At 37.9% G+C, this 17,150-nt stretch overlaps 1 protein-coding gene across 33 annotated transcripts in view; it reads left to right on the top strand.

The window, feature by feature from the left end:
* SLMAP (sarcolemma associated protein) overlaps positions 1-17,150 on the top strand; it is a 162,204-nt gene that overhangs the window by 127,450 nt on the left and 17,604 nt on the right. For all 33 annotated transcript variants that reach the window (XM_034998041.1, XM_034998042.1, XM_034998032.1 and 30 more), the window contains 2 exons: positions 3,329-3,409; positions 3,694-3,753. In XM_034998041.1, coding sequence (XP_034853932.1) covers positions 3,329-3,409; positions 3,694-3,753 — 141 coding nt within the window. The remainder of the gene's footprint in view (positions 1-3,328; positions 3,410-3,693; positions 3,754-17,150) is intronic.

The raw sequence follows: 17,150 nt of genomic DNA, 5'->3' as shown, positions 1-17,150 counted from the left end.
GTCTTAGTATTTCAGATATTTCACCTAATGCAAAATGTAATCATAGGTTGCATGTGCTTTCTGTTTAAACCCTCACTCAACTAGCAGTCATTGTATGTTTACAGAGGCCTTAGGGTAGAAGTAGAAAGAATACTAATAAGTAAAACAGATGGTTGCAAATCCAGGTTCCACAACTAACTAGCTATATGCCCTCAGGCAACTTACTCTTTAAACTTCAGTTTCCTCATTTGTAAAATGGAATTGACAATATTTAACTTGGGAATTCCTGGGAATTTAATGAAATGTTGCTTATAAAGCAAGAAGCATTATTCTGGTATTTGACAAATGTTAATTCTCATTTCCCTTCTTGCTTTCTTTCCAACTAATGGTTCCATTGGTGTTAGGAAGTGGTCTGTGGCCAGTATGTTTGTTTTGCCCATCCATCATTATGTGTTCTCAGAGATACAGTGAAAATACTCACGTTGTTTTAGACTTTCCAGTTTGGGAACAGTTTTGGTATTGATGTTGGTAGCTATTCTTCTGTTTCCTTCTATATATTATTGGTATGTATCTTAATGATTAAGTACTGCATAGAAAATCAACCAGTAAGGATTTTTTTTTTTAATTTTTTTTTTTAAGATTTTATTTATTTGATAGAGACACAGCGAGAGAGGGAACACAAGCAGGGGGAGTGAGAGAGGGAGAAGCAGGCTTCCCGCATAGCAGGGAGCCCGATGCTGGGCTCTATCCCAGGACCCTGGGATCATGACCTGAGCCGAAGGCAAATGCTTAACGACTGAGCCACCCAGGCGCCCCAAGGACTTTTTAATACTAGAAAGTTGGGTGCCACTTCATAGGTAAAGAATGGATGTTTTGAAAGGGAGGAGATACTCTACCTCTCATTTGTTGTGTCCTGTGTTTCATTCTTGAATAGATTTGGTTTGCCTCCATATAACAGTTATAATTTCAGGACATAACAATGATAGGCCATGATTTGACTTGTCTTCTTATTCAAAATAGATTCTTGCCTTCAAATATCTCTTTTTGGAGCACCTACTATGTACTATGTACTGTACACTGTTCTCTGCAATGAGGATATAGCAGTCAACAAAACAGACAAAAATCCCTGCCCTCGTGGTACTTATATTCTGGTAAGATCTTAATGGAAGATTTGGTCCCACTTTTAATTTTACCTTTCTGGCTAATACTCTAAATATAAAATAAAAGTTCCTCCTAAGCCAGAAGAATCCTTTTGAGAACATATTCTTCTTGGTTTACCTCAATATCTTGATAAAATTGCCAAGAATATTAAAATCAGAAGAGAGTCATTTTTTTATTCTCTGAGAATGGTTCCTTTTCCATCTATGTATAGATTAGATGTATTAGCCTGGCTTGTTTGAGACTGTAACTTTGTGATTAAAACTAGAACATTCAGAAATGTCTGATTATAGCACACTGAATGCGCCAGAGGTCACAGATTGGATTCCCATGGGTCTCCATGGTCAGTGACTTCACTTCTAATCTAAGCTCTGTGTCTCTCAGCAGTTGGCCTTTGACTAGAAATGGCAGTGAAAAAAAGAAGCAAAAGGCTTCTTGTAATCTATCACCTACTTCAAATTATAGGGATGTTCTTAATGAAATAGCCATAAGAAGTTATATTTTAATATTGTATTAAATATATTTTAATATTAATTAATGGTTTTAGATACGTTTCTGATTACTTTCAAAATGGAAAATATCTCTTGATTTAGTTGGTTATAAAACAATATATATTAACAATTTTCAAAAATGTATGACAATATGAAGTTAGTAAATATCTGCCATGTCCCCACCTCCAGAAATGACAATTGGTATCTCTGTTGTGGATCCTTCCAGACTTGAGTAAATATGCACAGCTGAAAATTCATAGCTAAATATATACCTATTTTCAGTCTAAATGGGATCACGTTATACATACTGTTCTTTAACAACCTTTATTTTTACTCAATAGTAAGAAATATATCTCGAGTATTTTCCATTCCATAATGAACAATGCTGCAGTGAACATCCTTATATATACTATATGTAGTCTGTTTTTCCTTTGGAAAAGTACTAGAAGTGGATATGCATATTTAAATTTTTGATGTGTGTTACACAAACAACAGCCATAAATTATAAAAAATAATCATATACTCAATGAATTTATAATCTAAAGAAATAAGATACATAAATACACATAGAATGATATAAAATAGAACATGATTAATTACAAAATCATAGGACACAGAGAAGATACAATAAAAAGGAGCAGCATGCTGGAGAAATGAAGACCCCCTTAGAGGTGAAGGGGCTTAAGCTGTATCTCACAGATTGAATAGGTCAAGTAGAGAGAATGGTCATTGAGTTTAGTGAAATACCAACTCAAGCAAAGAATTGGAGATCATAGTGAGCCAGCATTTCTCAGCCCTGTAAAGAGGCTAGCCTGACTGAAACGGAGCTCATGTGTGAATTAATTCAGGGACCAAATTATAGCTAAATCCTGGGATGTAAAGTTTGGCTGAGCCTTGTGGAGAATGGGGAGATGCTGTAGGATTTTGGTCAGAGAAATGACCATCTCTGTAAACGCTATTCTAATGCATGCCATAATACACACAGGTGTGCAACTGTAGATAAGGATCAACAGCCTAATTAATTGTCAGTCATCTTTAATAAATTGTTGGGCTAATAGTTAGGATATTTGAGAGCAACTTGTTGAAAACAAGGCCTACGATGTCTTCATTGGCTAGGCAGTGCACCACTTGCAAATAATCCCAAAACTTTTTTTGAGTCTTTCTCAATGTGGTTCAGGTACAGTTATATTTTTTTAAGTTAAAAAAGGTGGTAATTTTCTTGTTTTAAATGTCATTTTTATAACAGTTGTGATTTTAGAGTTTTATATAAATATAAATATTACTAAGTATAACTATTGCTAAGGCAACCTAGCCTAGTGTTTTTATATAAGAGAGCCATTTCCTTGCATCATCTTCATACAGTGTCCACATTGTCTTGGAATTTTGCTATATTTGTTGCAGTTCTCTGAATACTTTAGCAAAGCTTGCTTCATTTTTGTTTCTGGTTGGCCAGTGGACAGCCTTGACAAAAGCCCCAGCCCTCTGCACAGCAGACATGATCCACATTATAATTTAGTATGAGCCACGTGTAATAACCAGCATTCCATTTTGGACTAGAGTGGTGAAGAAGTAAGAGACTCAGTGACCTCAGTTAATTTTAAAAGTATTTTGCATATCAGTAGATTTAGAGCACTCAAAGCCTAAAGCAGTTTTATTGATATAGTTGTAATGAGATTCTACTTTCATTTTTTTCTTGGTAGCAAATCAGGCAAGAGCAAAAGAATCTGATTTGTCAGATACTCTGAGTCCAAGCAAGGAAAAAAGTAGTGACGACACTACAGGTGAGTTGTAACCGAATATTTGCAAATCTTACGGATGTTACTGTTATTGGCTGAGCAGTTTAAATATACAGGTTAATGTGGGTGGAGATTAAAAGTTTGTGTTTGGGGGGGGGAAGCAGTCTCCATTTTCTAAGTTAACTCCCTTGAATCTTGGATATATTGTTAAAATTACTTTCAACAATCCAGGTACGATAGCTGTATAAGTTTCAGTTGTTTATTTTGATAGTGATAGCTTGAGGATGGAGCTAACTACTGTTTGTAATTATCTTTTTTGCCCCCTGCAGACGCCCAAATGGATGAGCAAGACCTAAATGAACCTCTTGCTAAAGTGTCCCTATTAAAAGGTACTTTAACATGTTTTTATGACATTTTAAGCCAAGACATCAGATTCACCCTTTGCCACATGTATAATGTGAAGTTTTAAATTTAGTTAAGAGATTAAGACAGGTTCTCTAAAGTAGCAGGAATTAAAATTTAAAATGTTGGTGTTGGTGCCAGCGCTTCAGACAAAAATATTTAAATTGTAAAATAATTTGGATCAATCAAGGTTATAGAAGGGCAAATTGGTAAGTGGTAGAACATGAAATGCAGCTATGATTTTTTTTGTGTTTACCTTGAAATCTCTGATAGAAGCACATTACCACTTTTTTTTTTTTTTAAGATTTTATTTATTTATTTGACAGAGAGAGAGATAGCAAGAGCAGGAACACAAGCAGGGGGAGTGGGAGAGGGAGAAGCAGGCTTCCTGCCGAGCAGGGAGCCCGATGTGGGACTCGATCCCAGGACCCTGGGATCATGACCTGAGCCGAAGGCAGACGCTTAACAACTGAGCCACCCAGGCGCCCGCACATTACCACTTTTAACATAAATTAGAAAAAAGTGAAAATTCTCATATTCTTAAAAGAACTGCGTGTTTATTCTGTTGTAATATGGTAGCAGTTGTAAATTTCCTCATTTTCTAGTCCTCCTCATCCTCCAGTAAATATCCCCAGGTTCTTAGGACACTCTTCTAGAAATAGGTAGGGCTAAGATAAGCAGTGCGTGTAATAAACTTTTACTTGTATCACTTCTAAATGAGAACTACATTTATTACTTGATATTTACTTGTTGAGACTGAAATGGGTAGTAAATAAATCAGCATTTATAGAAGTGTTTTTAAAATAAAGTACATTGGATGGCTTATTGATAAATTTGTGATTGTCAGCATTTAGTCTCTTTTCTGTTGCCTTTTGTACACAAGGTAAGTTGACATAAAAGTTCAGCCCAGTGGTTGAACATGTTGTTAGCAGTGGAATAACACCAGGCAACTGTCTAGAATCAGCAAAAACAACCTATGGAAGTTTCTCTATGTAGAGATGCCTATGCTTCTGGCTGGGCTTTTAAGGAATCTCTTAGTCCAGACCCCGGGTTTTGGATTATGTAAGAAGGAAGCCTTAGTTTCACCCTGCATGGCCCTGCTGCTGGCCTACTTGTCAATGATGGGAATTGGGGGAGAATCCCAGATTCTCTTAGAGGTTCTTCGTCTGGGCATCTTGGCCTTCTCTTCTCCCCATGGAAACTGAAGCTTACATGGCTCTTTGAGCCACCTTTGACTGAATTCCATTACTAAGGGAAGCACTGAGCATTACTGGCCCAGGCAGCACAATTGTCACCCTGTCTTTAAGTATGATCATGGTTTCCAGCACTTTTCTAGCACTCTTACTGATCTGCACTCTTCCCAGGTGACTTTTGGCGTTGATGAGGCATGCTTTTTTTCTAGTATTTTAATAGTAAGTCTAAGTTAATGTTTGCATAGTCCAGAAATCTCATCTTGGAGCATTTCTGATTCTTCTCAGAAATGCAATATGTTACTGTTTAAAATGTTACTGATGCTGAAAAACTGTCAGAACCCCTGGGCCTTTGTGGGAACATAGAGAAACAAGAGGGGAGGTGAATGAGTAATGAGCACCTGTCATTCAAAGTTAGCTGTTTTTATGGTCTTTCTTACTGTAGAAATCTCCCAGAAATCTTCTCATCAGCCAAGTTCAGATTGATTTATAAGTAACATTTATGCTTGTGTTAATTATATTCAACTGTTATTAGTGCTCTTGTGATTTTATATGTCAGTCTGTTTTGGATTTTACTTTTATCCCATTGCTTACCACAATGGCAGATGTTCAGTAAAACTCAGTTATTTGTTGAATGAATTAATAATAGACCTCTTACATCAAAGTTATAAAACCATAAGAGCATTAGGAAAGTAACACACTCTATGGGGCGCCTGGGTGGCTCAGTTGTTAAGCGTCTGCCCTCGGCTTGGGTCATGATCCCAGGGTCCTGGGATCGAGCCCCACATCGGGCTCCCTGCTCCACGGGAAGCCTGCTTCTCCCTCTCCTACTCCCCCTGCTTGTGTTCCCTCTCTCGCTGTGTCTCTCTCTGTCAAATAAATAAAAATCTTAAAAAAAAAAAAAGAAAAGAAAAGAAAAGTAACACACTCTAGCCAAGAAGCTAAAAGTCAAAGAGCTCTGGGTTCAATCCTGGCTCTGCCATTTATTTATAATTTGCCCTTGGGCAAATTGCTTAACACCTCTATGCTTCAGTTTTTTTTTTCATTTGTCATATTGGGGCCTATTGTGAGGATTAAATGAAATAAAGCATGTAGATCACTTACTGCACATAACATGTTATGCATCATAATGAACACCCTGCTAATAATAATGATGTTGGTAATTGATAAAAGCAGACCTATCCGTTAAAGAGTAGCTTTTCATTAATTAAATAAAATCGTGGAGTTTAAAAAATATATTTCCTACTACATCTTTTAGGGAAAAGCAGTTGTTGGTGGTGGATCTTTTCCGATTAATAATGTATTTGTTTGTTTACTCTGACAGATACCAGGGAAAACTTTTTAATCTTTGAGTCCCACAGGAAGGCTAAATTACTATAAAAGTGCCCTTGCTATAGGCTGAGGAGTCAGACTCAAGGAAAAGGGAATGAGAGGGGGAGTTGTGGGAGGAAAAAAGACTAGAAAATATGGGGTGCCTGTGGAAGGAGAGTGGATGGAAGGATGCTGCTAGTGATTGCTTGGTTGGTGAAAATGGGTCAGAGTTTTCCTAACCTTACTTGAAGTTAAGGTGACAAAAACAAAAATGGAACCCTAAAACCTTCCTTACATTTCTATATGATTGCAACTTTTGTTAGTGAAGTAGTATCTTTACCAACACCCCTTAAAAGATTTTGCAGCTTGGGGCGCCTGGATGGCTCAGTCGTTAAGCGTCTGCCTTCGGCTCAGGTCATGATCCCAGGGTCCTGGGATTGGGCCCTGCATCGGGCTCCCTGCTTGGCAGGAAGCCTGCTTCTCCCACTCCCGCTCCCCCTGCTTGTGTTCCCTCTCTCTCTGTGTCTCTGTCAAATAAATAAATAAAATCTTAAAAAAAAAAAAAGAAAAAGAAAAACGATTTTGCAGCTTGATTTTAAGAACAGGCTGTTAAGTCAGTCAGTGATTAGATATAAAGAAAAATCACCCATTAGAAACAGGCATATTTTAGGGGCACCTCGGTGGTTCAGTGGGTTATACGTCTACCTCCGGCTCAGGTCATGATCCTGGGGTCCTAGGATCTAGCCCCACATCGGGCTCCCTGCTCAGCAGTGAGTCTGCTTCTCCTCTTCTTCTCCCTCTGTAATCTCTCTCGCTCTCACTCTCTCTCAAATAAATAAATAAAATCTCAAAAAAAAAAAAGGCATATTTTAGAAGAGTCTCCAAGAAACAGCCACCATAGCCTTAAATGGTTATTTTTCTAGTGTTTTTCTTTTCTTTTTTTTCTTTTTTTTTTTTTAAAGATTTTATTTGAGAGAGAGATGGAGCATGAGCATGAGCAGTGGGGAGGAGGCCGAGGGAGAGGGAGAAGCAGGCTCCCCACTGAGCAGGGAGCCTGATCTGGGGCTCGATCCCAGGACCCCAGGATCATGACCTGAGTCGAAGGCAGACGTTTAACCGACTGAGCCACTCAGGGGCCCTGTTTTTCTTTTGTAAGAATTGTATAAATTCTTAAAAATAATATATTCACTGGCACTTACTAGAAACACTTGGGTTGTGGTTGATTGTGTGTGGTTATGCACTGTAATCTCTATAATTAGGTTCAGTAGGCTGATAGAACTTTTCTCTTACATGAAGAATATCAATTATTTGCCACAGTGTTAACCTTGAGAGTTGTAGAAAGTAGCACCTTTATTTTCCTCATTTAAACCTTGTGCCTGACTTCTTGAACCCCTATTTTTAAATTTTATTTTCCCTTTTAAAAAACAGCCAATCTGGGGCGCCTGGGTGGCTCAGTTGTTAAGCGTCTGCCTTCGGCTCCGGTCATGATCCCAGGGTCCTGGGATCAAGCCCCGCATCGGGCTCCCTGCTCGGCGGGAGGCCTGCTTCTCCCTCTCCCACTGCCCCCTGCTTGTGTTCCCTCTCTCACTGCGTCTCTTTCTGTCAATAAATAAATAAAATCTTAAAAAACAAAAACAACCAATCTTTATTTAGAATTACAGTGTGCTACTTTTCATGTTAGTCATCTAGGATTAGGAAAAGAATCTGAAATAGATTAAATATGCACCATGAGATATAAATAAAATGATGATAGCAGTAGTATCTTTTTCCTGAAATATTAGTTATGTTCAATTAATGCTATTTTTGAAGGAGAATCAAAGATGTGGCTTGAACCACAGGCTTTTATATGCTTAATCATTTCCCCAAAAAAGGTAAAAAAGAAAACTGGAGTTCAGTCCAAGTAGTACCTAATGCAAATTTGCTCTATTTAAGGAACTGTGGCAGGGACGCCTGTGGTTTCAAACTCTGATAAGACTCTCCTTGGGGTTTGAGGAGTTTCTAGTCAGATGGGTGATAGGAGAGGTATAGATAGGAAGCTGCTTTGTGGTTGTTGCCATGAGGAGTTCAAGAAAGGAGAAAGAATGTCCGGTTTTTATGTTTCCTTTTGTTTATCTTGGAAGATGGGCAGGAAAGGCAATTTGAGCCTCATGAAAGAAGTATCATTTGAGATGACCCGGAAAGTGTGTCATACCACATACGGCCTATTTAGTGACAAACAATCCTGAATCTGGTTGAGAATCTAGATCCAACTGCCAACTTGCAGGATGTGTAAAGAACTAGAGACATATTCTAAATGAAAGTGGTGGGGATACAACAGCAAAATCCAAAAAGTGGAGAATTTTGTACAGCACACAAAAGTAAATTGCAAGGGGGGCGCCTGGGTGGCTCAGTCAGTTAAGCGGCTGCCTTATGCTCAGGTCATGATCCTGGGGTCCTGGGATCGAGCCCCACATCCGGCTCCCTGCTCAGCGGAGAGCCTGCTTCTCCCTCTCCCTCTGCCTCCCACTCTGCCTACTTCTGCTCTCTCTATCTCTGTCAAATAAATAAATAAAATCTTTAAAAAAAAAAAAAGTAAATTGCAAGGTTTGTGAGAAAAAAGGAAGGAGGATGGGGAAACCTCTATCAATTAGAAGAGACTTAAAAGATGTTTCAACTAAATGCAATGTGTGAACCTTGTTTGGGACTTCATTCACACAATCCAGCTCTAAAAGAGTTTAAGACGGTGGGAAAATTTTAATACTGACTAGATACTTGATATTAAGGAATTGCTCGTGATTTGCAATGTGAAAATAGCATAGCATTACAGTTATTTATTTTTTTTGTTTTTCTTATCTTTTAGAGATCATCTAGATATAGATAGATTTTTTAAGTAGGTAGGATTATAAGAAGATCGAGATACATTCTTAGAAAAAGGAAATATTAAAAACCACAAGCTTAGATAATATTGGTTGTGTTTGACAAGTATAATGAAAGTCTGTTCACATAATCATTTGAGTGTTTTGTAGGTTGGGGTGACTCTTTTGGCAGAATTCTGTAGCTTCTGAGTGCAGAAATGATATGGTCAGACCTGTATTTTGGGGGTGATTTGTCGGATGAACTGGAATGAGTAGAGGCTGGAAGTAAGGCAACCAATTAGGAGGCTTAGGTAATCATTGAGAGTCTGAGCTAATAAGATGACTGCTGTGAAAATTTAAACAGAAGAACAAAATCCAGTTTGGGTCCCTGTTGTTCTGTTCTTTATCGTCTTTCCTTTGGTAATCTTATCTCAAATCCATAGGCCTAAGGAACTGAATATGAGAGATAAATGGAAGTTAGATATAATTCCAGCCTTTGACGTGGAGTTACTGAAAGGATGGTAGTGTTACTAACAAAAATCGTATTTCTGGAAGAATGGGTGTCCTGGTGGGGAAAGTGATGGTTTAAGTTTGGCACACTGTTGAACAGGAAGGGTGACTTGACCATAGGTTCTGGTTTGCCTGGAACCATTTATGTCCATTGTCCCAGCACAATTATTAAAAGCGCTTTCTTTCACATTCAAAGGTGTCCTGGTTTTGTATTGTCATCCTAGGGACCAGAGATGCAGTTGGAGATGCAGGACAGAAAGTAGGACTAGAAAGTCATTTTCATTTATTTCTAAGACATTTACTGAGCCAGGAGATACAGAGATAAGACACAGGAGGAAGCTGCAGTCTTCTGGAGAAAGGAGATATGTGGATAGTGTAGTTAAGTGTTTTAATGGGTGTGGTAGAAACTTCAGAGAGCACAGCTAACTTCCTGGCTAGGGGCAGGGATGGGGTAGAGCAGTAGTCAGGATGGCTTCCCAAATGGGGTGTTTAAAGATAAATGAGAGTATGCCAAGAAGGGAGAGGGAGCCATGCATTTCTTTAAAATACTACTTACATTTATAAGTAGGAATAATGTTTAAAGTCGGAATAGCATCAGGGAGCCATGCATTTGTTTAAAATACTACTTACATTTGTAAGTAGGAATAATGTTTAAAGTCGGAATAGCATCTGTCAGGGAGGAAGTGTACAAGAACACAAGTGTGGGGCGCCTGGGTGGCTCAGTTGGTTAAGCGACTGCCTTCGGCTCGGGTCATGATCCTGGAGTCCCGGGATCGAGTCCCGCATCGGGCTCCCTGCTCGGCAGGGAGTCTGCTTCTCCCTCTCCCACTCCCCCCTCTTGTGCTCTTTCTCTCTCTCACTCTCTCTCTCAAATAAATAAATAAAATCTTAAAAAAAAAAAAAAGAAAAAAGAACACAAGTGTGATGGAGCACAGACTGTGTGGGACAAATGTGATGAAAGATAAGACTTGGTCAGACAGAAGGCAGTAACATGTTTGGGAATTCTGTGCATAAGGGTAACAATGATAGCAGGAGGAATTTATGGAGAAAGAAAAGGACAGTGGGGTGGATAGAGGAGCCAACAAAAGAACCAGTTGTCAAGAACCTGGCTGGTCAGAAGGAATGGCAAAGGGGTGAGAATCGACAGTTAAAGGCTGCTGCCAAAGTTAAATTCATAGTTAGGGTGCCACCTAGAACTATCTCACATGACTGCATATACCTATGATGGAAAAATGGTCCTTCTCCTCTGTGATGGTTATTCTCACCAACCAAGCCTGCAACTACCAGACCTTCCAAAGGGAGGAGTGGTCGTAGTAGCCTGCCTCAGACAGATCACTTCTTTTTTTTTTTTTTTTAAAGATTTTATTTATTTATTTGAGACAGAGAGAATGAGAGGGAGGAGGGTCAGAGGGAGAAGCAGACTCCCTGCCGAGCAGGGAGCCCGATGCGGGACTCCAGGATCATGACCTGAGCCGAAGGCAGTTGCTTAACCAACTGAGCCACCCAGGCGCCCGGGATCACTTCTTTTTTTAAAAAAATAATAAATTAAATTCATTTAGCCAACATATAGTTCATCATTCATTTCAGTGGTAGAGTTCAGTAATTCATCAATTGCATATAACACCCAGTGCTAATCACATCACATGCCCTCAGACAGATCACTTCTGTTAGTTGATGAGGTAATATACATGGCTACAATCAACCTTCAGCAAACATGCAGGTGTAAAATAAAACAGGAAGAAGTGCTTTGATTTGGCCCTTTTCCAAATGGTTCAGAGTATCTCAACCATGTTTAGAGCAAAGGTCAGAATTTACGTTAAACCTCTAGTCACTTTTCTGAAGAAGTAATGACACGAAATTCAATTTAGGGTATCTTGTAGGAGGGTGCCTGGGTGGCTCAGTCGTTAAGCGTCTGCCTTCAGCTCAGGTCATGATCCCAGGGTCCTGGGATTGAGCCCCACATCGGGCTCCCTACTCGGCGGGAAGCCTGCTTCTCCCTCTCCCACTCCCCCTGCTTGTGTTCCCTCTCTCGCTGTGTCTCTCTCTGTCAAATAAATAAATAAAATCTTAAAAAAAAAAAAAAGAGTTTAGCCTTATTCTGAGAAAAGCTGGCCCATGGCCGAGACTGTATACACCAGGCAGTTGTAAGGATACAGCATTTATGTTAAAGATAAAACAGATTCTGTTCATCTTAACAGCTTATCATGGTTCCTAAAAACCATTTATTTCTGTGTGACTTGCACATCTAAATAAAATGGATTTAGCTCAGAAAGCCTTTTACTTATCTTCATCTAAACACTTTCCACCAGTACTCATCACAACACTTTTCCCAAGATTGTGAAGTAGATTGATATAGAGATTCCCTTCCCATGACAAAAGTGAGCACCATGAGAGTAGACCCAAGCCATAGTAAAGTAATGCATTTTCCCACATAGCCATATGAAATACAGTGTGCCAACCTTAGCACAAAAGGATTTGCTCATCGGTCTTGGATAAAAAAATTAGCACTTGGTTTTCTGAAAAGAGGATCTGCACACTAACTACTTGATTAGTTTGAATAGTAATTGTGTGTATTAAATTTAATTTATAAAGATTTTTGGCCAGTATCTTCATTTCTATGATCAAACACTATGTAGAGTTTGTGTGTGTCCATTATTTGATTTATGGCATCTTATTTGCTCTAATTAAAATGCTGATCCTTTTTATTATGTGGTACAAAGAACTAATTTGCAAATAGTAAATCCCTATGTTATCACAATTTATTAATGCCTAGATTATATTTTGTTTCCTGAAGCATAATTACTTACCATAAAATCTGTTCCATTGTTTTTAGTTTAAAAAGCAAGTATTAGTTTTGCTTCATAACATGACTGATCAAGGGAATTGTTCTGCTGAAGAATTGTCTGCTTTCATAGACCTTAAAGGCGGATTATATATGATTCTTCATTTATAAAAGGATCCCCTTCCTCAAAATAAAATAGTTCTGTAGTTATTGTATTAATTCATTTATGATTATTATGTTTATTTTTTAAATCTACACATTTTAGATGCAAATCTTTGGTTATCTTGTTTATTAATCAGATAGTTAAGTGCTCACTGTATGTCTAGCATTGTATTAGATGGAGTATAGTGTGTCCCATGTAGTATGGAACATAAGTGTGAAACATATATGCTTTTAACATTTGTTACTAAAAAGAAATCAATGATAGGAGTTCTCTTATTTCTGGAGAAGAAGTAAGAGTTGGTTGTTAGGAAAGCATGCTAATTAAAGCTAATTTCTATCATATAACTAAGAAGTTACTATGATTTATGGGAAAGACAGTTGGGCTAGAGTGAGAATTCTAGTCCTATCTCTACCACTTTCCAGATGTGTAAGCCATTTCAGATCTTTGAACCTTTGTTTCTTCATTTATCAAATGAAAAGAGTAAGCCTTCCAAAATTCTGTGTATCTATATGGGTTCATGCTCCTTTTAAAAATAAAGCTAAATGCTATTGAACAATTAGAGAACTTGCAAAGAGCTTACTGGTTTGCTTGGGTTTGACTATCAAGCTCTAGAAATCAGGCAAGAGACCAATGTGTGCTGCTGGGAGTTAGATGCAGTCAGGGGGTTAGATGCAGAGACTTCAGCCTGGGCTTTAAAGGATGGGCAGGCTTGGAGGAGTAAAGGAGATGGCCTGAGCAAAGATACATGAGGAAAGTACTCTGGTGACTACTACAGAGCTACTAAGGAGACTAATAGGAATTGAGTGTATTAGTGAGTGAAATATTAGTGAAAATAAGTAATGACTGGATTATGGAGAACCTTAAAAAGTCAGATAAAGATGTCTGCACCTGTCATAAGAGGGAGTCAAGATAGGTTCTTTATTATTTTTTTAATTCAATTAGCCAGTATAGGACGTCATTAGTTTCAGATGTAGTGTTCAGCAATTCATCAGTTGCATGTAACACCCAGTGCTCATTTAGATCAGTTCTTGATCTGAGTTAAGAGAATTGCTTTAGTATTCCAATATAGGATAGAATGCAGAAGGGCAGGCTAGGTTAAGGGCAAGACTTTAGACAGAAATGATTGGGGCTTATTCTAAGATTGTGACATTGGGATTGGTAATTTCAAGAGACCTTTTTTAATTATGAAAAATTTCAAACAAGAAAATTTGAAGAGTACCAAAAACACTCATATATGCCTACCACCTAGATTCAACTATTGTTAGTATTTTACCATATTTTCTTTATTTATATGTGTACGTACGTAGAAATTTTGCTTTTAAGTTTTTATTTTGATACAATTTCAGACTTAAAGTTGCAAGAATAGAACAGAGAATCCCATATACTCTTCATCTAGATTCTCCAAATGTTAACCTTTCACTCCATTTGCTGTTACTATTTTACAGAATTTCATTTATCCATTTCCCTCTCCCTCCTCCATGTGCCTTCCTCTCTCTCCCTGAACCATTGAGTGTAAATTGCAGACCTGATAGCCTTTACTCCTGAATACTTAAGTGTATATTTTCTGTTTCTCTTCAATAGCCACCATACAACTCTCAGGGTTAGGAAAGTAACAGTAATGTATTACATTATCACATCCACAGACCTCATTCCCATCTTGTCAGTTGTCTCAATAATGTCTTCTATAAAAGAAAAATAATGTCATTATAAAAGAAAATCTTGAGTCATACAGTGTATTCACTTGTCACATGTCTTTGGTCTCCTTTAATCTGGAACTGTTTCTCAGTTCTTTGTTTATCATGATATTGACATTTTTGAAGAGCACAGTTATTTTGTAAAATGTCCCTCAGTAATAATATTGGACATCATATCAGGAGGCAACTGATGTTGAATTGTTCTGTCACTGGTAATGTTAACTCTGTATAAATATCCTGTTACTTCTCAAATTTTATCTAGTGTTAGCATCTATGGAGGATTCTTGCTTGAATCAGTTATTACTATAATAGTTGCCAAATAGTGATTTCCTAATTCTATCATTCCCTCTACATTTGTTAGCTGGCCTTCTACCATTAGGAAGGGTTTTCTTGTGCCCTCCCTCCCTCATTCCCTTCCTTCTTTCTTTCCTTCCTTATCTATATCATTGTGAATTCATGGATTTATGTGTTATTCAGTGGATTATAACCTTTCACTATCATTATTTATTTTGATGCCCACATTCTCCCACATTTGGCCAGTGGGAGCCCCTTGTATCTTTTCAACATGAACCATTCTTTTAGCCCTTTGTTACTTTCTGACACAAAAGGTGTTCTACATTCATTTTGTGCTTTCCCACCCTTAGTTAGCACTGAAATCAACAATTTCTCCAAAGAGCTCTAGTTCTTTTTTAGTGGAGAATAGTATTTAGAAACCAAGATCTGAGTATTTGGTGTGCTTATTACTTCTAGGCCCACTCAGTAGACATTTAAGAAATAGATGTACACATATACTTATGCCCATACATATATGTGTATCTATATACAGAATCTCACATACCTATATTTAATTTCTACATCTGCATTTGTCTATACATTCAGATCTATTAGAGTTCATACTCTAATCCTACCCTACACCACAGGATTAATTCTGTCTTCCCTATTTCCATATAGTTAATTCTGTTCTCCAACAGTAAGAAACCTATCTCTCTTTATCTACAATATATTTATTTATTTGATCACTTTTAGAATACACAAAAAGCAGTTTCAGAGCTACTAACCAGTGCTTCTGTGGAAAACAGGTCTACATATAGATTTTTTTTTTCTTGGTTATCAAATTATTAGCCTGGAACAGTAGTTCTCAACATGGAGCAGTTTTACCCCCAGAGGGACATTTGGCAATATATGGAAACATTTTGGTTGTTACAACTCAGAGGGAGTGCTGCTGGCATCTAGTAGGTAGGGACCAGGGAAACTTCTAAACATGCTGCAATCCACAGGAGAGCCCCCAGAACAAAGAATTATTCAGCCCCAAATGTCAAAAGTGCCAAGGTTAAAAAAACACAAATATACTACTAAGAAATTATCTATTGAAGGATGTTATGTATGTATGTTTTGGTTTTTTTGCTAAACCGCTTGAAAATAAGACGTAGGCATCATGACACTTACTTCCTAAATACTCCTGATAATAAGGACATAATGACAAATCCAGAGGTGGGCAGCTAGGACTTTTGCAGACTCCAATGTGTGGTGTTGGAAGAGAAGTTTTGTAGTTGCTGTGACAGTTCTCCTGCCACTGGAAAATCTCTCTCTCTCTCTCTTTACATGCCTCCCCCCTTACCAAGAGACCATTTGAAGGAAGAATTGATAGGTTGACTAGAATAAATGAAACCAGAGTCAAATTTACTTTTTCCTGCAGGAAAAAGTTGGATATAGTCTGAGTATGAAAATATGTGTATGTAACACCTAAGACCTGCTATGATCATATTGTGAAATTTTATTCTTAGCTCTTTCTTTTAAAGATTTTTTTTTTTTTTAAGATTTTATTTATTTGAGGGCACCTGGGTGGCTCAGATGGTTAAGCGTCTGCCTTTTGCTCAGGTCATGATCCCAGGGTCCTGAGATCGAGTCCCGCATCGGGCTCCCTGCTCCTTGGGAGCCTGCTTCTCCCTCTGCCTCTCTCTCTCTATACCTCTCATGAATAAATAAATAAAATCTTTTTTTAAAAAAGATTTTATTTATTTGAGAGAGAGAAAGGGAAAGAGAGCATGAGTTGGGGGAAGGGGAGAGGGAGAGAATCTCAATCCGACTCCTCACTGAGCCTGGAGCCCGTGACAGGCTCAGTCTCACAACCCTGAGATCATGACCTGAGCCAAAATGAGGAGTTGGACGCTTAACTGATTGTGCCATTCAGGCACCCTTAAAGATTTTATTTTTAAGTAATCTCTATACCCAACATGGGGCTTGAATTTACAACCCCAAGATCAAGAGTCACGTGCTCTACCAACTGAACCAGGCGCCCCTCTTAGCTCTTTTGTAATAAAGTTGTTATGCCTGAGCTACTTGTAAACCAAAGTAATAGTCAAATAGAATGCACTAGAAGAATATGGCCTAACTGATGATATATTTATTTCAGGCAGTGTTCAATAGCAGAAGATATTAATACAGTGAAAGATGAGGGGAGTTACAAGAGAGTAAAGAAAGACATTAGGGGAGGGGGCATATTTGAGATGTAATGTTGGATCTAATTTATTTAGGTCACATTATTTAATAATTGAGCAAATATTTGTTATGTGTTTAGTGTTGGAGAAATACTGATGACGAAGTGAGCATGGTAGAGATTTCAGCCTGGTTTTTATTTTGTTCTCCACAAGGGGGAAATAACGCTAAAACACTTTTTCCTGAAGAAAAGTTTGTGTTTGTTTTTCCATTTCCAGTTAAGTTCCAAGTGAATTTTTTTCTAACTTGTTATCAAGCAATTTCAAAATTGATGAAGAAGAATGCCGTATGCCCATTTTACTGAACGTCAAGGCTTACATAAGCTCTACATGAGTGAAATGTATAATTAGTATTTATTAATATATATTTAATAATACCATTGCCATGAATTACTAATATATATT

This window comes from Mirounga leonina, unplaced genomic scaffold (assembly GCF_011800145.1).
Source record: "Mirounga leonina isolate KUSES-001 unplaced genomic scaffold, KU_Mleo_1.0 Mir_94, whole genome shotgun sequence".
NCBI lineage: Eukaryota > Metazoa > Chordata > Mammalia > Carnivora > Phocidae > Mirounga > Mirounga leonina.
The sequence above is the reverse complement of the archived record's forward strand: the minus strand, read 5'-3'. Positions and strand labels throughout refer to the sequence as shown.